This window comes from Crinia signifera, chromosome 4 (genome assembly GCF_055691185.1).
Source record: "Crinia signifera chromosome 4, ASM5569118v1, whole genome shotgun sequence".
Classification (NCBI taxonomy): domain Eukaryota; kingdom Metazoa; phylum Chordata; class Amphibia; order Anura; family Myobatrachidae; genus Crinia; species Crinia signifera.
In genome coordinates, this window is record NC_139220.1 from 279,106,999 (window position 1) to 279,127,519 (window position 20,521).

Sequence of the window (20,521 nt, forward strand, 5' to 3'; positions counted from 1 at the left end):
AGAACCTGTGCTATAAACTCACATGACAGTCATTCTACCTTTAATTGCATATACAAACTTTTGACGCTATATAGCGTTAAGGGGGATATTTAGCAAAAGCTCAGAGAGAAATAAAGTACCAACCAATGAGTGCGTGGTAGTTACAAGTTGGTACACTCTCTCTTCACGTCATCTTTCTCCAAGCTTTGATAAATCTCCCCGTATTGCCAAAGAGGATTACAGACCTTGCATATTTTATAGCTTGTAACGCACAATAGCATTTATATTTTCCAATTACACACAATTCTTGCACAACACAGAATTGTCTCAATGTTTACACAAGGCCAATCTCATTAATCAGGTAAAGTAACAACACGTCAGTGAGAGGACACTGCTATCACTGCCAGCACTGACATTTATTCCCCCCTCTCCCAGATAGGATAGGAGTAGCTGGGAAATGGTTACAGATGATCCCCTTCAAGAACCGAATAGTATTTGGGAGGCAGACACCGGGTAGCCAGGGCCTCACCCTTTATTTCTCATTTCCAATGAAGGATTGTGAAGAGTTTAAACTTCCACCCCCCCCCCCCCCCCCTCTCCTGCACTAAGTAGCAGCTCAGCTCTTGTTGCTGAAAGACTTAACGCCTAAAGAATAGCCAGGAATCCAGGTGCTAGCACAGGTACACAAAGGAGGAACAAAGGAGGAGGTCTCACGTGTGTCAAGAAACATTTTGCACATACAGTATGCAAGCATGAGTGAGCATGTGAGGTTAGGAAAGCATGCTTGTGTGCACTGTGAGCAAGACTAAGCACGAAGGCGCTCTGCCAGTGTATACAGCTATATACAAGATACAAACACATTGATTATGGTTACGGAGAAAGTGGTTCATAAAGTTGTGAGTACATTAAACATTCTACACACACACACACACACACACAAAACTACAATAGAGACAAACGCTGCATAAGCCGACCAGAGGATAGATTTGGAAATATGCTTAATGGGACAAAAAAGGACATTCCAGCATGTGGATGTGCATTAGGAGACCTTATAAAAATGAATTAACCGTATAACGGAGACCTACAAGGCCCCGAAGCTACGTCAATGTCTCCCAGGTTAGTCACTGAGAATGCTGCATATCCTGCTCAGGGCAGCACTTCCCAGAGAGAAGCAGAACTCTAGTTAATCCTTTAATTACATGTTATTAGAGTGAGGGGCGACTACAGAACCCCCTACATAGTAAAAGGAGCAGCTGAGGAACCCTCGAAGCCCAGAAGTATCACTGAACGCTATTACTGCCAATGGGATATACTTATAATGGTAATACCCAATGCAGCGCCCTAGGTGGCAACTGCATGCAGAGAACAGGGACATGCAAAGTGGACAAGGAAAGATAGGATCCAGCACTTGTCAGCATAGAAAGAAGTGTGTGTGGGGCAAGGGGAGAGACAAGTGGGGATTGGGACAGTAGACTCATCACTGCAAGATTGAGTTTAGTTAGGTATTGGCTTTACAGAGAGCACTTAAAAACATTAGAGCAGGGGTATTAAAATAGCAGCACTCCAGTTAACGAGGAAGTGCACAACCGAGCATGTCGGAATGGCAAACTCTGGCAGGGCATAGTGGGATGGGATGGGTAGTTTTACAGGTTGTAAACATCTGCCTTAGAGGATGGGGAATAAGTATGAGATGTGGTAGGCAGCTCCGTATGCGAGCACTGGCATGAGAGTGGAGTGGAAGAATTATATAAGGAGGGAGGTGAGGCGCAGGTCAGAAACAGATCTAAGAAGGTGTGGGGGAGAGTATTTGAGATTAGATTTCAGATATAGGAGAGGCGAGGTGGTGGTGTGGGCTTTTGTAGGTGAAAAATAAGTAATGAGTTTACTTCTGGAGGATACAGGGAGCAGTAGAGAGATTTACAACGGAATGTGGAGGATGCGGATTCAGCAGAAAGGAAGATCCGTCTTCCTGCAGCCTTTAGTGGGGACATACAGCATATGAAATGCCTGCTAGGAAAAGGCAGCAGCCGTCCAGAGGTAGAGCAGCGTTTCGGTGGCAGCTTGGCCAAGATGGGCACATTTAGTGGGCAAACCCCAACCTCAGGAGGCACAGTGCAGATGTCCCTTCTTTATTCCCAACCAATAACTGGCCTAATGACAGCCCTAGGTTGTTAATGCTACAAAATGTCTAAACTGCCTAACGCCTGGGTGAGCATGGGAAAGGCGGTCAGAGGTAGCGGTAGGTGGTCAGAGGTAGCGGTACTGTAAGGGAGCAAATGCCCATCAGCAATTTACTCATCTAGGGCACCTTGTCCGACCGACAGATTTTATCCGTTTCCAGATTGTGGGAGCAGATTACAAATTATATTTACCCCATCTGGTACCAGATTTTTATACCATCCAACCAACTAGCTGGGTGAAAGTTGGTTTAGTGTATGGCCAGCATTTGGGATTATGTGGGCATTATACCCTGATCCTCCATTATAATGCACAAACAAACAGCTACTGATCAGATGGACAGGACAATCATGTAACACAAATAAACATGTAAGTCTATGTAATGTGCCTAGTGTTTATATTTACCACCATAAATAAAAAAGGGACAGTGTGTGTTGTGTATAGTAAGAACTAGATCAAGGAAGAGGCAGGGGTTTCCTGTAACAGGTACAACCTGCGCAGGCCAGGTGGCACTCACCAGGTGGGCAGGCGATGGCGATCTGGCATCCTTCAAGCCAGCTGTACTGGGGGCATCGATGAGAGGCCATTTCATCTGCAGGTACTGAAAAGAGAAGAAAACAGACAATTTATCAGACCAAACATTTTAATTAAGCAATACATTGTATCATGAAGGCTGCCACCAGCCGCCATGCCCTCACTGGAAGACTACCTATTAATAGAAAACACCCATCCATTGCAGCAGGCAATAGGCCAGCAGCACCAAATGCTGTGATACTAGTAACTAGACATAGGGCCTGATTCAGAGTTGATCGTAAATACATTTCATAATCGAATGACTGTGCATGACTATGGATCGCAGCGCGCATGAAGGAGTCAAAATAGCAAAAATCTCCCGGCAATTTGATGGACAGGAAGTCGCCGGCCTTGCTTAGCCGGTTTCTGTCAGAGTTGTGGAAGGATCAGTGTTACGTACGCTTGCACAGTAGAATCAGTCAATGGGGAGTGAATTGCATATGGAGGTGCGACAGAATAGCAGATAGCGATATTGTCGCAATTCACACAGTGCAGGTTTTCTGTCTGTCTGAGCGGGGGCTTACTACATGCAGTCACATGCAAATCAACAGATGAGTGATCAGGACTGAATCAGGCGCACAGAGTAGCGTGACCGCAAGACCCCAGTAATACACATGCTGTTAAAGCATCAACCACTTCCCACAGTAAATGTCCAGTACAACAGGTTTACAGTGCAGATGCGATCATGAATTCAGACCAGGGCCTGTATACCAGGAGTAGGGCATATACTAGCATTGGAATCTATTTGCAAGCGGGACTACGACATTAAACCGTGGCAGCAGCATGCAACAGGATCAGCCCAATAGTGAGCTGGCATCACCATATTCTCTGTATAAAGTACGGATGGTGTAATGGTTAGCATTACTGCCTCACAGCGCTGAGGTCATGGGTTCAAATCCCACCATGGCCCTAACTGTGCGGAGCTTGTATGTTCTCCCTGTACTTGCGTGGGTTTCCTCCGGGTATTCCGGTTTCCTCCAGGTACTCCGGTTTCCTCCCACAATCAAAAAATATACTGGTAGGTTAATTGGCTCCCAAAAAATTAACCCTAGAATGTCTGTGTGCGTGTACATGTGGTAGGGAATATAGATTGTAAGCTTCACTGGGGCAGTGAATGTTCCAATATTCTCTGTAAAGCGCTGCAGAATCTGTGTGCGCTATATAAAAAACTGCTAATAAATAAAGTATAAAGCTGGCCACACATCTATAGATAGATTGTCAGATTGGGCTGGTTGGAACTAAAACCTGGTAATATCTGAATGGACAGTTTTTGGCAGTTTTCCAGCAATTCAAAGCAAATTGTCAACTGTCATTTGCTCTCATCCATTACCAGGATTTTGTTTGAACCAGCCCAATCTGACAATCGATCTGTAGATGTATGGCCACTTTAACTCTACACCTGTCCTGAAAGCCATCAATCGATTTGAGCTTTATCAAAATCGCATTGGGGGCAATCAAACAATACTACATGTGTGTAAGTGAGCGTCCCAGCTGCAGTACATGTCACATTAGCGGCCTGTAAAACTCAGTATATGGAGAAATCTGACCCGTTCTCTCCCCCAGACACTCCAGTGCTGGGGAGGATTTAGGGATTTGTGCAGGGTGAGGGGGGGGGGGGGGGTCCTAGCAGGAAACTGCCTACATGGGCAGATATAAATCCTGGAGGATCCCGGGAATGTTTACATGGGAGAAGGAAAACTAGGGCAGTAAAACCAACACAGAGTAAGACAAGGTCCAGCTGTGAGTTGGCAGTCCAGAAACTGGAGGCCTTCTCTTCCATACATCAGCTGCTACACAATAGGCTCCTTCCAGCACAAGCAGCAAGAGCCCTGCAAAACCATTAACCTGTTCATGCTGTCTGTTGGCCAGAGTGCAGACTGGGCACAAAGGAGAGGTGCCTAGTGCCAGGCCTGTCCCGCAGAGACTTGAGTTTAGGAGAGAGAGGGGGGCAGTCTGTAGAGTGACTGGAATCCAGCAGGAAATGTCCTTATTGTTCCCGATGACAATTTCCAGAACTCCAGCAGACAAATGGCATTGTCGTCCAGACCAACCCCCTCCCCGGCCACTCAGAGGCGCTTTCCAATTTTAAACCCTCTTCCACTTGATAGATAAGCAGCTGATATCTGCAGGAGGGGGAAGAGGTTACCGGCTGAATGGGACAGTTCCTGTGATAAGAGGAGAGCGTGGTGGAGTGATCATGGGGAAATTGTAAGACAAGGAAACACCTGACTAAAGAGCATCTAACAAGACAACTCGACCATAGAGGGCCCCCCTTCCTGCAGCCCATCTTCTATGTACCCTGGGATTCCCCAGCCCATTCCTTTAACCAAAGTCTTTAAATCCATATACATTGCGTTTTGTTTTTAAACTTCTCTTGAACTGAAGTTAACAGGACAAGTGGGAATAGGCTCCTAGAATGGCTGTGCCTCATCTTTGGCCAGGCCTAAAAGGAAACGGAGGTGAATGGCCTGGTCACATGGGTGTCCTGTCCCCTCCCATACGTCAATCTGGCATATACTGTATTTACAGCTAGCAGATACATAGCCCATGTCAAGAACCTTTATATCCACAGTTAAAAGCACCAAACACTGTCAGCAATTGCAAGCAATAACAGGAAGGAGCCACAAGAGCTTGCGGTCTCATCAAAATAAACTGTACATGAAGAGCCCACTTATCCCAGCAAATGTGGGTGATTTGTTCAGGGGACACGAGACTCTACCCAAAAGTGTACAGAAAGCTTAGATTCCTGAGGCAAAACTAAATCAGAAACTGAAAACAAAAATATATATATAACTGCACACATTGTGCAAGAAAAAAAAACTTCTCCCAAAAGTTTTTTACATGCAGCTCGTCGCTGTACCCCAGTGGGTATTCACACACACCCATGCGAACAATGCCCCCTGCATAAAACAGACAGCTATACACAGACAGATTTCTTAATGCGGAATTGTTTTCTTTGCTATAGCCTGCAGGAATGCTTCCCCTCCCACCCTCCCCCCTCTCTCCTTTGCTCCCTCTGCACTCCCCCGCCTCCTCACCCCCACCCCCCCTACAATCAGTGGCACAGTCTCCCAGTCACTCCTGCCCTGGGGATGTTTACTTTGGCTGGGCCTAGACCTATAGCTCTGGAAAAAGGAGATGGTGAACGGGACTCAGGGAGGGGGTGCAGTTAAACAAAGCAGCTATATGCTATAAAAGTAAAAAAAAAAAAAAACTTTGTAAACCTTGCAATGGGTGTAGTCTCTGGAGGGACAATTTTGGAAAGACTGTAAAAGGAAAGTACTCCCATCATGGTCAGCACACCAAACCTAATAACATTCACCAGTGAGACTCCCCAAAGTGGGCAAAGTATTGGCCGGAGGAAAGTGACGTGAAGGGTCCATATATACACTGAACGGTTAAAGGAGATGTTCAGCCTTAGGTAACCACCATTAAAATGTAATGTCTCCTGCCACTTGTGTCACCCCTGTCTGTCTGCTCCTCCCCTTAGACTGTAAGCTCTGACATGCAGGGCCCTCTTCCCTCATTTGCCCTAAACCATCTCCATACTGCCCTTGATGGCATCTAATCCCTCGGTTTTATGCCATCCTATTACTTAGATTAGTATTGTCTGCTAATGCATAGATGTTTGTGTACCCTGCGCTTGTCATACTCTGTTGAACCGTTTTATTCTTTAAGTTTAGAAGCTCTGTATCTGGGCGCTGAGGATCCCTTGTGGCGCTATATAAAATAATAATAATAATAATAATAATAATAATGTCCAGCAATTACTTGATGCTGCTGTGTAGAGCGGGTTTACAAGAACTAATCTCAGCGAATGTGTATACTAAATCTATTGCGCAGCCACATGCATATGGCAATACAGAGGATGGCTTGGGGTTGAGCAGCAATCCCGATTCAGTCTGCAAAACCTAACAGCATTGGAACCCAATACCTAGAACGTACAGCTGAACTTTCACTTGGGGCCTGACACAGCTCGAAGGCGAGTTCCCATCTATTTCTTCCCCCAGAGCTATAAAAAGCAGTGTGTTTCGGGATGAAGCCAAATGCAAGGTGGCGGAGCTGTATTTGGGATTGCAGACAGCCTCCCTCTGACCCCGCGCAGGGCGATGTTTCCTCCAGCACAGCCTTTGATGCGGCTTAGAGTGTGCTGGATGAAAGAGAACCGGGTAGAGAGTGGGAGTCCCCAAATCTAGCAAAGAAATAAAAATTACAGACAGGGAACCCTAGAGCCTTCCTCACAGCTCAAGTAGGGGAGGGCAGAGTTAACCATTACTGCCCACAGGCCTTGTAGGAAGTGTGCAGGCTGCACTATTACTGGTGCAATAGCACAAAGCTAAACTGGTGGAACTAGACTATTGTTTTATTATTCATCCAGGCAAGTTAACACTTTTGCGGAACTTGGGAAAAAGTCCATGGTCACAAACAGCGAATACTTGTACAGGGTCTCCGGCATGTCTGGCAATATCACTGCTCACTCACTTCCTGCACACTAGGTAATGCTGTGCTGACTGAATTGCCTCAGTACTACACATAACACACCACAGCTGCCGACTTTTGCCAGTCTTCATTAGTAACACATGCACAAGTCTGGGCTATGGCTTAGCTGCAGAGCTGGATGGGTTTGGTATCTGAATCAACATGTCTCAATTGTGAGAGCAACGCTTATGAGGTCACATGATCCCAAACTTCAAGGGTCACTGCTCATAGTACCTCAACCCTACATTCCCAGGACCAGGAAAGGCGAGGGGTAGAATAGTGACACAGAGACTTAAGTGTAAAGATCTAGCTGTGCCCCCCCCCCCCCCCCCCCCATCTCAGTATCCTCACACCCCTCTTTCAGCTCCTGAGAACACAAGGTGAGCAAACAACCTCATTCCGGAGGGATTACACCTTGCACAAAGATTAGTGCATACACCTACCCCCCCCCCCCCAACCAATGGATGATTAGTGTAAAAGGACAAGACAAATTTAATGCACCATGTCGCTAACTGCAGAGTTTGTATATTCTCCCTGTGCTTGCGTGGGTTTCCTCCGGGTACTGCAGTTTCATCCCACAATCAAAAATATACTGGTGGATATGTGTGTGCGTGCACATGTGGTTGGGAATATAGATTGTAAACTCCACTGGGGCAGGGACTGATGTGAATGTTGAAATATTCTCTGTAAAGCGCTGCAGAATATGTGTGCGCTATATAAATAACTAACTGGAAATAGAAGGTAATACTTTAGGCCAAGGATGGGGAATTTTCGGCCCTCCAGCTGTTGTTGAACTACACATCCCAGCATACCCGGCAACAGTTTTAGCATAACCAAAAAGCAAATCTGTAGCAGTGCATGCTGGGATGTGTAGTTCGACGATAGCTGGAGGGCCGAAGGTTCCCCATCTCTGCTTTAGGCTAAAGGGAAAAGGGGTTGTCTGTTGTAGTGGCAACTGGAAGCATAAACTGCACAGTGGGTAGAAAGTTGAACACACACACACACAAAAAAAAAAAAAAAACATTTTACGGTCACTAAAGAAAAATCCAATAAGCAGGCTACATGTAAACTTGGGGCATCTGACCATCATTTTGAATTAAAATGGTGTGCCCATTTCACAGACTCCATCCCAAATTTTACAAACCAATATCTAATAGTATAAAAGAGTGCAGTCAGATAAAAAAAACCCTATACCAGCAGTTCTGAGTTTGCAGACTGTTTGTCACTACAATTAGACAGGAAACATCAATATGGCTACATACATACATAGTCAGAAATAAGTGCTATTATTGCCTTCACCCAGTATACTGCATTCATTTATAAAAAAAAAAAAAAAACGACCTTTCAAAAATACAAAAATCAAATTCCCTTTCACTAAAATATAAATGCAAGATAAGTAATGTGGTGACAGGACAGAGTCTCCAGACGGCTGCGGGTACAGCCCAGTAACTGGAGAGCCTCTCCGGGAGGAAGTTTACAGATAGGCATTAGTAAAGCATTTACCAATTCTTTACTAAAGCTAGTGTGGACAGATTACTCTTCTTAAAGCATTTACTATCAACTCATTTTCCAACCTGCAAAAAACAAAAATGGATGGATGGATGTTCAAATGTAGAACATAATCTTCAGATAATTGGTTAATGCTTTTCTGCAGAACATGTTAAAAAAGGTCCATAAGACGTAGAGAGAAGGAAGCCGTCAGCATTCCCTAAGCTGCCATGGCTGTCACCACGCCTTATCCCATTTGGCAAGTATACGGGATCAGGTGGAATGGTCACAGATTCATGCATGTGATGTCGAAGTCTGAAAAAATGGTTGAACTTACAGCGCACAATCAGTTCAACAAATCTGAACGGTTTTCTACAATTTAGCTCGATTAATGTCATACATTTGCCATTAGCAGTTATGTAAGGCGGTCACTATGGCAGAGTTTGTGTAAGGACTACTGATGCATCATGCATCCAGGCTTTGGTGCAAAGGGTCATTGGAGCTTCTGCAATCATCTTGTGATCAAGATTTATTTAAAAAAGTTGTGACTGTGGAAGCTGGTTATTAGCTTGCATTATATTGAGAAGAAACAAATAATATTCACTTAAAAGGCCCCCAGATCGATCACTGAGAATTTGTTTTGGTTAAGCGATTAAACACAAAAATATCCCCCAAACAAAAAAAAAACTGCAGTTTTGGAGCAAGAGCGGCGGTGTACAGTATTTCCAGTCAAGGGGAAGCTATACATTAAGAAAACACCCAACTAACCAGTCCTCCTGCATTCACAGCAGTGACCTGGGCAAGAGTGGAAGGAGTGGGCTCCAGACAGGTAATCACTGGGTCGGTAACCCAGACTCACAGGGATTACTCAGTGGTGACGATCACAGCAATATTTATGACGTATGTATTCCTTAACTTTCAACATACTACTTGGTTGGACTGAAAATCTGGCAGCAAATGACTAGGTTTCCAGCTTTTGGAAGCAAATTACATTTGCTCCCATCCAGTAAAAGATTTTAAGGCCATCTAACCAACTAGTTGTATGGTTGGAGGAAAGGTGGTCTGATGTGTGGGAAGCGGATAAAACTTGTTACGCTTGATAAGTGGTGTTTCAGCCAATCGGCTTCGAACATGACCGGTGGGAGCCTATTGGCTGGAGTCACATTTATCATACGCAAGAGTTACATCACTCTCAAGCTGCAATTAATGTTACTAAGGAGGGGGCTACTTTTCCATATAGGCAGTCCAGATTGTAATTCACCATTACACATAACCTGTATAGTGAAGGCTGCCATAAGCTCCAACTGTGAATCTTAAAAGGTGTCGGTCAGTAATGAGGTCACCTGTGCACCTGCCGGGCGACCTGGAAAACGTGAACTGTGTGGGGTACTGAGGACCGAGTTTGAGAAGCACTGCAATAGGGGTTATGGGACGTGTTCTGTATTTATGCTACGCTTATCAACATCTGTGACTGTTCCGCTTATGTCCTCTATAGAAGGCGGTAACAGAACAGTCACCATCAGATTAAAGCACAATAACCTGCAGTCACTGGTATGCTGTCAGCGACACAGGAGTAATGGTAAACAGCGTCGTCATATACACGAGTACCACTGTGATACTAACCAACATATGCTGCTGCTGGGAAGCATTATTCTTAAATAGAGGTTTATAGCTATTCCATGGTGGGCTGCGGAGCAAAGTGAAATGACCTTATGTGCGCACGCGCGCGCGCGCACACACACACACACACACACGTTATTCTACAAAGCAGTACGGATGGTGTAATGGTTAGCATTACTGCCTCACAGCACTGAGGTCATGGGTTCATTACCCACCATGGCCCTATCTGTGCGGAGTTTGTATATTCTCCCCGTACTTGCGTGGGTTTCCTCCGGGTACTCTGGTTTCCTCCCACAATCTAAAAATATACTGGTAGGTTAATTGGCTCCCAAAAATTAACCCTAGAATGTCTGTGTCTGTCTGTACATGTGGTAGGGAATATAGATTGTAAGCTCCACTGGGGCAGGGACTGATGTGAATGGTCAAATATTCTCTCTGTAAAGCGCTGCGGAATCTGTGTGCGCTATATAAGAAACTGCTAATAAATAAATAAAGCTCGGAAGACAGACATCGATGTGGCTCCCACTGCCGGCAATAGGGACTGTAAAGCCAATGTCATCTATAGCCGAGGTATGCGGAGCACACACAAACAGCGGCATGCTAACCTTACCACTGTATGCTAAATACAGAACAGAGTTCATAACCCCTTTAGCTCAGTCTGATTTTACTACAGCTGAAAAAAAAAAAAAAAAAGGCAAAGCAATACGCTCATGCGCTATATAATAAATACTGAGACTGTTCTTTACCAGGCCAGCCAGCCAAGTCATTACATAGAAGCTAAACTTTATTCTGATGTTAGTATAATTTTACAAGCGAAGAATCCTCTCACAACGGCCTTGCGTAGATGCTTTGCAATGTACGAGCCTTACACAACTTTGTGCCCGGAGCATTCGCCTTCTGCCCTTTGCAAGCAGCATTGCGCTGCCAGAGAACATGAGGGGACCCTTGCAGAGAAGTGGCGGTTTATGCTAGGGTCCAAAGTAATGGTAAGTTACAGTGGTAAAGAATCACTGCGATACACGGATAGATCTGTCTTCTTGTTAACTAGAGATCACCATGTAGGTTATTGTTCATAATTTTAGCGAGTTTTCCCAGTCGCTGACATTCTAACTAAAATAGCTAAAAATAAATATCTATCATTTGAATGAATTCATACACCAGGGTTATTGTTCCCAAAACAGAGACAGAGACAAATGAATCACCACAAAGTACAATAAGACACATACTACGCAGACACCCCAATTACAACATGCACTGGTTAATACACAACGGACCACAAAAGGACTGGACTACAATACATTGCTATGGAGACAGCGGCCAGGTATATGTTCAGCTGTGTGAAGAAAACCCTCCACAAACAGATGTCTTTACATGTGAATTATGTCTATATACTATCTTGGTCCAATTTAGGTTTCATTGGGATCCTCCTTTCTGTGCTGGAAATAAAACATGCCTGAGAGATGAAATCTCCGCAGCAGCAGCAGCATTCCTGCTTGGAAGAGGACAGAACACAGCTGCACAGATCAGGGGAGGGAGAGGAAAGTAGCAGAAAGGAAACAGAATTAAGGAAAACAAAACTAGAAAATGAGAAGCAAAGAGACAATAAGCCCAAAGCAAGACTGCAATCTATAGTCCTACAGTAACCATCCTAGTATCAATGTAAATACACTGGGCATTTAGTAGCAGGCTCAATAGTTGTCAATGGTTCTGACAGGCAATCTGGTCTTCCCGGTCCCCTGCACCGTTACACTAGTCCCCAGTCAGTTCACAACTCCCTCCCTGCTACAATATGTACCCCCTCCCTCCCCATGTTGCCCCCCTCCCCTCTCCTGACAGCAGGACAAGCTGTTTAGGATTTTTCATGCAAGTTCTTTTTCCAGACCAATTTTTTTTTCTCTCTTCCTAAAACAGCTGCAAATCCAGTTACAAGTTGGAATGTACAACAGGCTGAGCTCATGGGGGCCCTGACGTGGGGAGGGGGCAACAAAGGGCAACATGGTTAGGGAGAAGGAAAGCAAAAATAAAATGGTCAAAAATTGCATACATCAAACTATCTGCTAGGAAATAATGTAAAGCACAACTTTAGATTACGGATACAGGATATGTATGTTGTGATATTACGCATTACTGAAATGAACTTTCCAATCACTGTACTTGTGGGTCCAGCAGAATGCAGGCGCCATGTAGAAATGTTCATGTACAGGGAAGCAAAGAGGCCTAGCATTTTGATGCACTCAATGTTAAATGATACTCCCAGCCCAATCAAACAAGGGGGGTTTATTGCAATCAAGAGGTTAGAGGTCAGCCAGGTCTTTGGCTTGGGTTCCCATGGAAACAAGGCCTATTCATAAGAGAAGCAGACCCTTCTTCAGTGAGACACAATGGGAGCCATTAGTAAAAAGAAGAGATGGAGAGTGCATACAAGGGAGGGTGAGGAATGCTCTGCCTCAAGAGCCATTCTATTTTGCCTTTTAAAATGCACTTTGATAGGTACCTACATTTATTTTATGGAGAACAAAAGTTTTTCAAACCATTAAAAAACCACAACCCACACAAAAAAACAAAAATCACACTAGCAAGTTGTTTTAATGTTCTACCCTATGTACATCACCAAAAGAGTGAATAAAAAAAATAAATAAATAAATACAAAAATCACACAACACTTTACATGTTAACATCCTGCTGTGGATAACAGACCACAACAAGGATAGAGCAATAAAGAGGTCTAGGTGAGAGGCAGAAATCTCTGGAGGGGACGTATCACGCACACCGTAGAGTGAATTAATATTAGTAAATGGGGAGTGATAAAACCACCGGATTTCATAGTAGATTATATATATTTTAAGAATTGGAAATTATATTTTATATATATTTTACACACACACACACACACACACACACACTAACATTATACTTCACATCTCGCAATAGTATTTATAGAGACAGATTTGATAATTTATATTCCATGACCTTTTTACCATAGTGATTTCACCCATGGCATGTTCAACATCCCCGCTAAGGAATATTAGCCTTTAACCCTGGCACGGCAGGGGTTAATGGCCTCCACAAAGCATTGCAGGCAACTTCGACTAGAAGTTATTAGTAGGTTCTATTGAGAAGGAGGGGTAGGGGGCACATCCGCTCTGTGTTCTCTCAATGCTGAAATCTGAACCCCCCTTCATACAAAAAAAATGCACCGTAACCATTCATGCCACTTAATGCTTCCCTCTAAATACCCCCAAGTTCCTATAATTCCCCTCATCAAAACCAGTCCAATTTTTATCTCCGTCTACCATAATCCCACGGTTTTGCCGGTTCAATGGAGTTATGGCAAAATCCATCCCAAAGCTTTATCGATCAGTCACAATGTTCTTCTTGCCTTCTCCATGCAAATGAATTATGGACACACCCAGCGGTCTGCTCTAAATCATGCATATACTGTAATCCCCTCTTCTGACAAGCCAATCCGTTTATCTACTGATGACAACGATGCTAATCGAGTGCCCACATCTATTTCAACGCCACAAAGAACGATGCATTTTTTAGCTATCTACAGACCAAATAATTAGGAAAATAGAAGTCCATTCCATTTACCCACTAATACCCTCCACGCATCACCCCCAGCAGAGACTCCATCCTGTTCTTGGAGAAAAACCTTCCAAAAATAGACCCACAAAGACTAAAAAAACACGGAGGAGCGATTCTGGTCACTTGGCACCTAAGTCTGCCTTAGGAAATGTGCACCACATCCTCTTGTCACTCAATAAATCAGAGTAAGAATCCCTTCTTCAGGAGCATGATCTTTGTCCTAGTCACCCCTACAGCAAGTACAGCTGGTGTAAGGGCTCAGATTGGGGGGGGGGGGGGGGGGGGAGAGAACAAAAAAAAAAAAAAAGTGTTATAACTTTATAATAGTAGGACTTGATACAACTGTGGACATTCGGTGATGGGGTTCAGAGTGGGGCAGAAACATAAGGAGTGTAAAAAAAGGGAGAGCAGTTTAACAGCTGCCCCTGAGGTGTCAATTATCCCAGAAACCTCTACACCACCTCCCACCCCTGACTGGTGTGAAATTACACAGGGCTCACAGGCATACTTCCTGGCCCAACTGGATGCCATATGGAGGCATGTACCAATCGGGCATGTGGATTATACAGCTGTGCTGAAGAACTTAGTTTAGAGGAAACTATGCATTTCACCAAATATCCTCAAGAATAAATGTAAAAAAAATAAAAAAAAATTGTAAGTTAATAGGATTATGGCATTGCAAACTGCTAGTATGAGGAGGAGTTCCACATATTTGTTGGAAAAAAATAAATAAATGATAAAGATAAAAAACACCATGAGTCCAATTAGTTTCTTCCCATTTACGTTCTTTGCTTAACAAAAAAAAAAAAAAGTTTTAAAGGGGGAACCAAACCAAAAAAACCACCATTTTTAACTCCAACTAGATTAAAATGAATAACCCACAGGATAAATGAGGGGTACAGTGATTACACCACACAAGAATTTACAATCAGTAAAGCACACAGGCTATACAAAAAAAAAAAAGGAACCACTCCCACCCTACAGAGGGTTAAGACCATAGCAATATTCTGTGAACATATTACATATTGATACTAAATGTTAACATTTTGACAGAAGCTATTCTTTTAAACTGAAAAAGGGTTAATGAAAGCAGAGAAAGTTATGAGCACAGCTGGATTTTACTGCATGGGAATCATAATTAAAGCCCCCCCCCACCCCCCCTCAAACACACACACACACAAACACGTACAAGCCCCCACCTCACGCATACACTCACAGCCCCCCTCCAAGACGCTCATTCCCCAAAATAATATGAGCCAGATGTGCCCTTGCAGCTGTCTGAGCGTGTAGTGGTGACCAATATAGGGGGAGATTAACCCCCTGCGCTTCAGCCTCTGGAGATTAGGACTTCATTTAAGCAAGAGGGGGATAGACTGGGGGCTCAAAGTATAAAAAACAAAGAAAGAAAAAACATACACAAGCATCTATAAAACAAAAAAGTATAAAATCTAAACATACCACAACTGCAAATAAACATTACAAGATACACTCACAGATTTGAGGTCATCAACATAAAGCAGGCCATTGTTTTCCCATCTCTGCTAGAAAGCAGGTCTAATTCAGTGAACAATCAGTTTTAAATTGGGGTTAATGCAGATTAGGCCCCTTGCACATATAAAATATCGGTAATGACCTGAGCACAGAGATTGCTGTAAGGGCAGGGATAGGGATGTGTTTTTAAAGATAATTAAATGGACTGTTCAAATCTAAAGGACTGCACAGAGGGAGCAAGGCAGAAAATAGCAATTAGCAGATATAGGGGGGGGGGGGGGGGGTGTAAGTGCATTTTCTGGGGCAGAACTTTAGATACAAAACCAACTATGCAACAGGGCACATGGCAGGAGTCTAGCTGTAAATGCTCTTAAGGCTCAATGCCTGAATTTTGAGGGGCTGTCAGGGAGGGGTCCTTGTAGAAGGAGTTGGGGGGGGTGGGGGGGAGAGAGAAAGTTCTCCCGCAGATTCTGAATCCTGCTCAGCTGGTTTCATGGTCTGCGCTGTGCATTGTGAGAATGAATAGCTCCTTTCAGCCTGTGAGACAAGAAGCTGTGTGCACAGCCTGGGGAGGGAGAGAGGGGGTTACGTTGCAGACCATTGCCCCATTAACCTGTCGCTGGCTGAATTCTTGTACTGTAGGTATTGAGGCACACCGATCGATGGCAAAGCAGGACTAAAAAAAAAAAAAAAAAAAGACTAACTTACAAAAATAAAAATTGTAAATAAAAAAAAAGGAGAACATACATATGCCGAAATAAATAGTCTTTATACCCCTTTCTTAAATACCATAACAAATATACAGGTGACATGCAAAATTAAGCTAGGAGCATTCAGCAGCCATTATTAAATAAAGATGGTTGCCTAACAGAACTTTGGGCAGCCATGCACAGGATGCAGAAGTGACACACTCACTTTAGGCTGTGCAGCGCTGTGAAATTCCACATGTCAGGGAGGGAGAGGGCGGAGGGTGCAAGAACACAGACCCCTTTCAGTCAGTTAAAAACACAAACCAGGAGCACAGCAGAGATAGAGCAAAGAAGGGGAGGCATGGGGGCTGGGGACAAAACCCACTCCATCTGCACTCAATAACTAGCCACGTCAGACACAAAGCCACACTGATTGCAAGCTTCTTAGGCAAGGCACCACAAATATCCAATAGACACACAAAGCAATAAGATTTATACAAAGTCTTTAGTTCACCTGAGGACCAGAACCAGTGTTGAGCTGTGGCCGCACAAGTAGGTGCTAGCTGAAAAATATGTCCTCACAGCCCTCCGATGGCACGTTTCCATCACGCACATTAATTGGATTTCTGCTGTCTAACGGGATGCTGAACGTTACAGAGAGTTATTATAGAAACGTATTTAATAGTAAAACTGGGGTCTATTTACTAAACCTTGGATGGAGATCAAGTACCAGCCAATCAGCTCCTGTGTGCCATTTTTTTAAAACATAGCCTGTAAAATGGCAGTTAGGTTTAGAAAATAGAACCCACTGAGTCAAGCTAATGACTAATGTGGATGGTACTCTGTGTACATATATTAGTAGTCTGCCATCTTTACACAGGACAAGCAGATATTTCTTGCCCATATGAAAAAGACTGACTAAAGGTACGAAGTCGCTTTTGGCCAAGCATTGATTTACTTAAAACGTGGAACATAAAGGGGCTTACACATGGGGCGATTTTAGCCCATTTGCTAAGCGGTCTATCTAGATTAGAGTAGAAATCAAGAACAGATAGCTCAGTGTGTATGTCCCCGAGTGATGGCAATGCACGCTCTCATCACCTGACTACGTGTAATCAAGATTGTGAAATCGCCAGTGTTCTCACCAGAGAACCCTGGTCAGCACAAATCACCCAGACACACATCGCTACCAGTGTACGGGCAATCTAGCAGCCAGGAAGCACAAGGGACTTTAGCCTGCATCACTCAGGCTAGCAGAAAATCGCTTTGTGTTATGGGGCTTATTAGGTACCTTCAGGACCTCATTTGGGAACCTCTTAACTAGAGACTAGTGACATTGAGAGGGCTTATTTCTAGTGAATGTGTACAAGACAAAAAACACACACACACACACACACACACACACACACACACACTATGCATTAATGGCAGTTCAATTAAAAAAAATAAAAAAAAATTCATGGACGAATATTACATCTTTACTAAAATGGTAAAGATTCACAATGGGACTGTACACCAAGCATCATCTTTCTGTGCCCTACAATCAGGAGTAGGCTTTCAGTGAAAACTATTGTGAATTACCATGGTTCATTACCAATAGCGCAACATTTTACTTAAAAAGTAAAACATAAACATTAACAGTTAAGGTAAACCCTCCATAAAAGCATCTATTCATGTAAACAGGAAAACCCAAATTACAAGTGAAAAAAAATGGCTTAGGTGTGAAACAGGACAAGAATAAGTTTATTTACCATTTATTTATATAGCGCACACATACTGCGCAGTTGGACATTCACATCAGTCCTTGCCCCAGTGGACCTTACAATCTATATTCCCTACCACATGTACACGCGCACAGACTTGCTATGGTTAATTTTTGTTCGGAGCCAAATAACCCACCAATATGTTTTTGGTGTGTAAGAGAAAACCCCACACGGGCACAGTTAGAGCCATGATGGGAACTGAACCCATGACCTCAGCGCTGTGAGGCAGTAATGCTAACCATTACACCGTCCGTACTGCCCATACGTTACACAATCATTTTCTACAGTAATGCGAGTTAAATTTCCTTTTATGATCTTCAATTAACGCACCTTCACAGACTACATAAACAACAAGTCAATTTATTACAAACTTTTCTGTTAACTTGTAGTTTTAAGTAGTAATCAATATAAAGCTTGTCACATCAACATGCAATGGGATCTGCATGGTCCTCCTTATATAACCTCCTCTAACAAAAAATTTAAATAACAAATAAGAATGTGGTAAAACTCAACTGATCAGATAAAATGATTATATATGGTTAGATAAAGGGGTTAAAGTGAGGGGGAACTGGGGGGAACTGAGTTCCATCACCTCTAATGGTAGGGGGAACTAGTTCCACCTCCTGCACTACACAGTAATTCCAACAGAAAAGCCTGTCCCAGCAGCTTTCTTCTCTGGCACAGCGTATGTGATTTCAAGCTGTCACAAGGTACTATTGGTGTCGGCATTATGTGTAGGGGCTGTACTACTATGAGCATTGTGTATAAGCAACGCTACTGTGCTGCATACATGTATACAGAGTACGGTGCAGCACAATATGAAAAAGTGAGTAAGGGGCACTACATGTGGTATAATGTGAATGAGATTGTGCTACTAAAATAATTGAAATTGGGGGTACAATTGTATGACCACTGTCCCTTTATAAATAATGGGAGGTAGGGCATAAATAAACTTTTAGTTTGCAGGGGGTGCCAAAAACCCTGGCACTGGCCCAAGTTCATCTAATTGGGGGGGGGGGGGATGGAAGGGAATATGAGTTCCACCACCTCTCCATGACCACTTCAAGCCCTGGTTAGATACATACAATCCTCAATTCATTATCCATTCTCACAGTAACATTTAGATTTGTGGCAAGATTAATGGGTAAATTTACTAAGATGGGAGTTCTACTGAAGATGGATGTTGCCCACAGCAGCCAATCAGATTCTACGCCTTATTTAGTATACATATAGAGTAGATAGAATATTAATGGTGGTTATGGATAACATCCCATCTTCAATAGAATTCTCATCTTAGTAATGTAGGAAGATACTCTTGCAAAAGTTTATCGTTCGCTTGGGACATCTGCGTGTATACAGTGCACACATTCTCTGCACAGTGCTGAGTAAACCTTCATGCCAGCCCCTGCTCCAGTGAAGCTTACAATCTATTCCCCACCACATGCACACACTAGGACTTGTTTTTGTTAAAACCCACATGAATATGTAATATATTTTTGGATACAGCCTCTAGAGAAAACCCACACAAGCACATGAAGAACCTCCAAGCTAACCACTGCATAACTGTGGTGCCTCAATATGGTGTCGGCCTCATAGGTTTGGATACTTAAATCCTAACCTTTAAATGTATTGATTTAGCTTAATACTAGGCCTTTTCCAGCCTCACTGTAAAGGTGCAGAAATGAAACGTATCTCAGAAAGAGGGCGATATTGCAATGACAATACAGAATGGTTTCCCGGCCAATCAAGATATGGTCTTTAGTCAAATTAAGTAATTTATTTTGGTAGATCACTATAAAAAAAAAAAAAAAAAAAAAAAAAAATTCCTGGAGGAGGCACTTGATAAGAGTGTTGAAGAATGGATTCACTAGTCAGTACTACGTCCTATTCCTGTAGTACAGGCATGTCTGCGGTGGTAACGCTAGGTGCTTCTGGGAACGGATTAGGATGTTTTTTTTCTGTACACAGCCTGAGGGCCCCACTCCAGTTGAGACTTGTCCCCACCATTCGTCCGGAAAACAGCTCCAATAGTAGTGGATGGGCGTTGCGCTGTCGACCTGGTGTTACATCAGGACTCAAACTGAACATCTCAACTTACTTGGCAGAGAACATTTCGGATTCCAAAATACAAATCATGGAATTTTCCCTCCCCCCAATAGGCAATGCCTGGCACAGAGGGAAGAGCGATATATTAAGCTCTAGATTGTAATAATAAAACTGTGGCCACCAATTTCAAAGTCACATTTGATACAAGTGTTACACGATTACGAAAAACAAAAAAAAAATTATTTAGAGCTGCGATTTTGTCAATCGTCCAAATTACAGTCAGTCAACAAGTCTCTGGGGCTGACTTAAGTGCTATATCAGATGCAATCAATGGAAGAAGTTATTTGGCAAGCCTTTCTGGACTGTACTAAAGTCATCTTAATCAGTTTAAGTCATGTGTATAACATACGACACGCAGTATAAAAAAAGGCACCTCAGGAGCAGGCAGCCTGCGTATCTCAAGTTGTTGTGAAACTAAAAGTCCCAGAATGCAATGGGTGTTCCCATTCCCAACAGATGGAGTATATCAGGTACAGCTAGCCGCACCGGTGCTCATTACTTAAGCGTAAAGTGAAAATTTGTGTTTCAAATAAACAAATAAAATCCTTTTTACTACACATACATGAT

At 43.3% G+C, this 20,521-nt stretch overlaps 1 protein-coding gene across 2 annotated transcripts in view; it reads right to left on the bottom strand.

The window, feature by feature from the left end:
• The window catches only part of TCF7L1 (transcription factor 7 like 1), a 38,696-nt gene that overhangs the window by 5,563 nt on the left and 12,612 nt on the right, over positions 1 to 20,521 (bottom strand). For both annotated transcript variants that reach the window (XM_083184733.1, XM_083184734.1), the window contains exon 4: positions 2,675 to 2,758. In XM_083184733.1, coding sequence (XP_083040859.1) covers positions 2,675 to 2,758 — 84 coding nt within the window. The remainder of the gene's footprint in view (positions 1 to 2,674; positions 2,759 to 20,521) is intronic.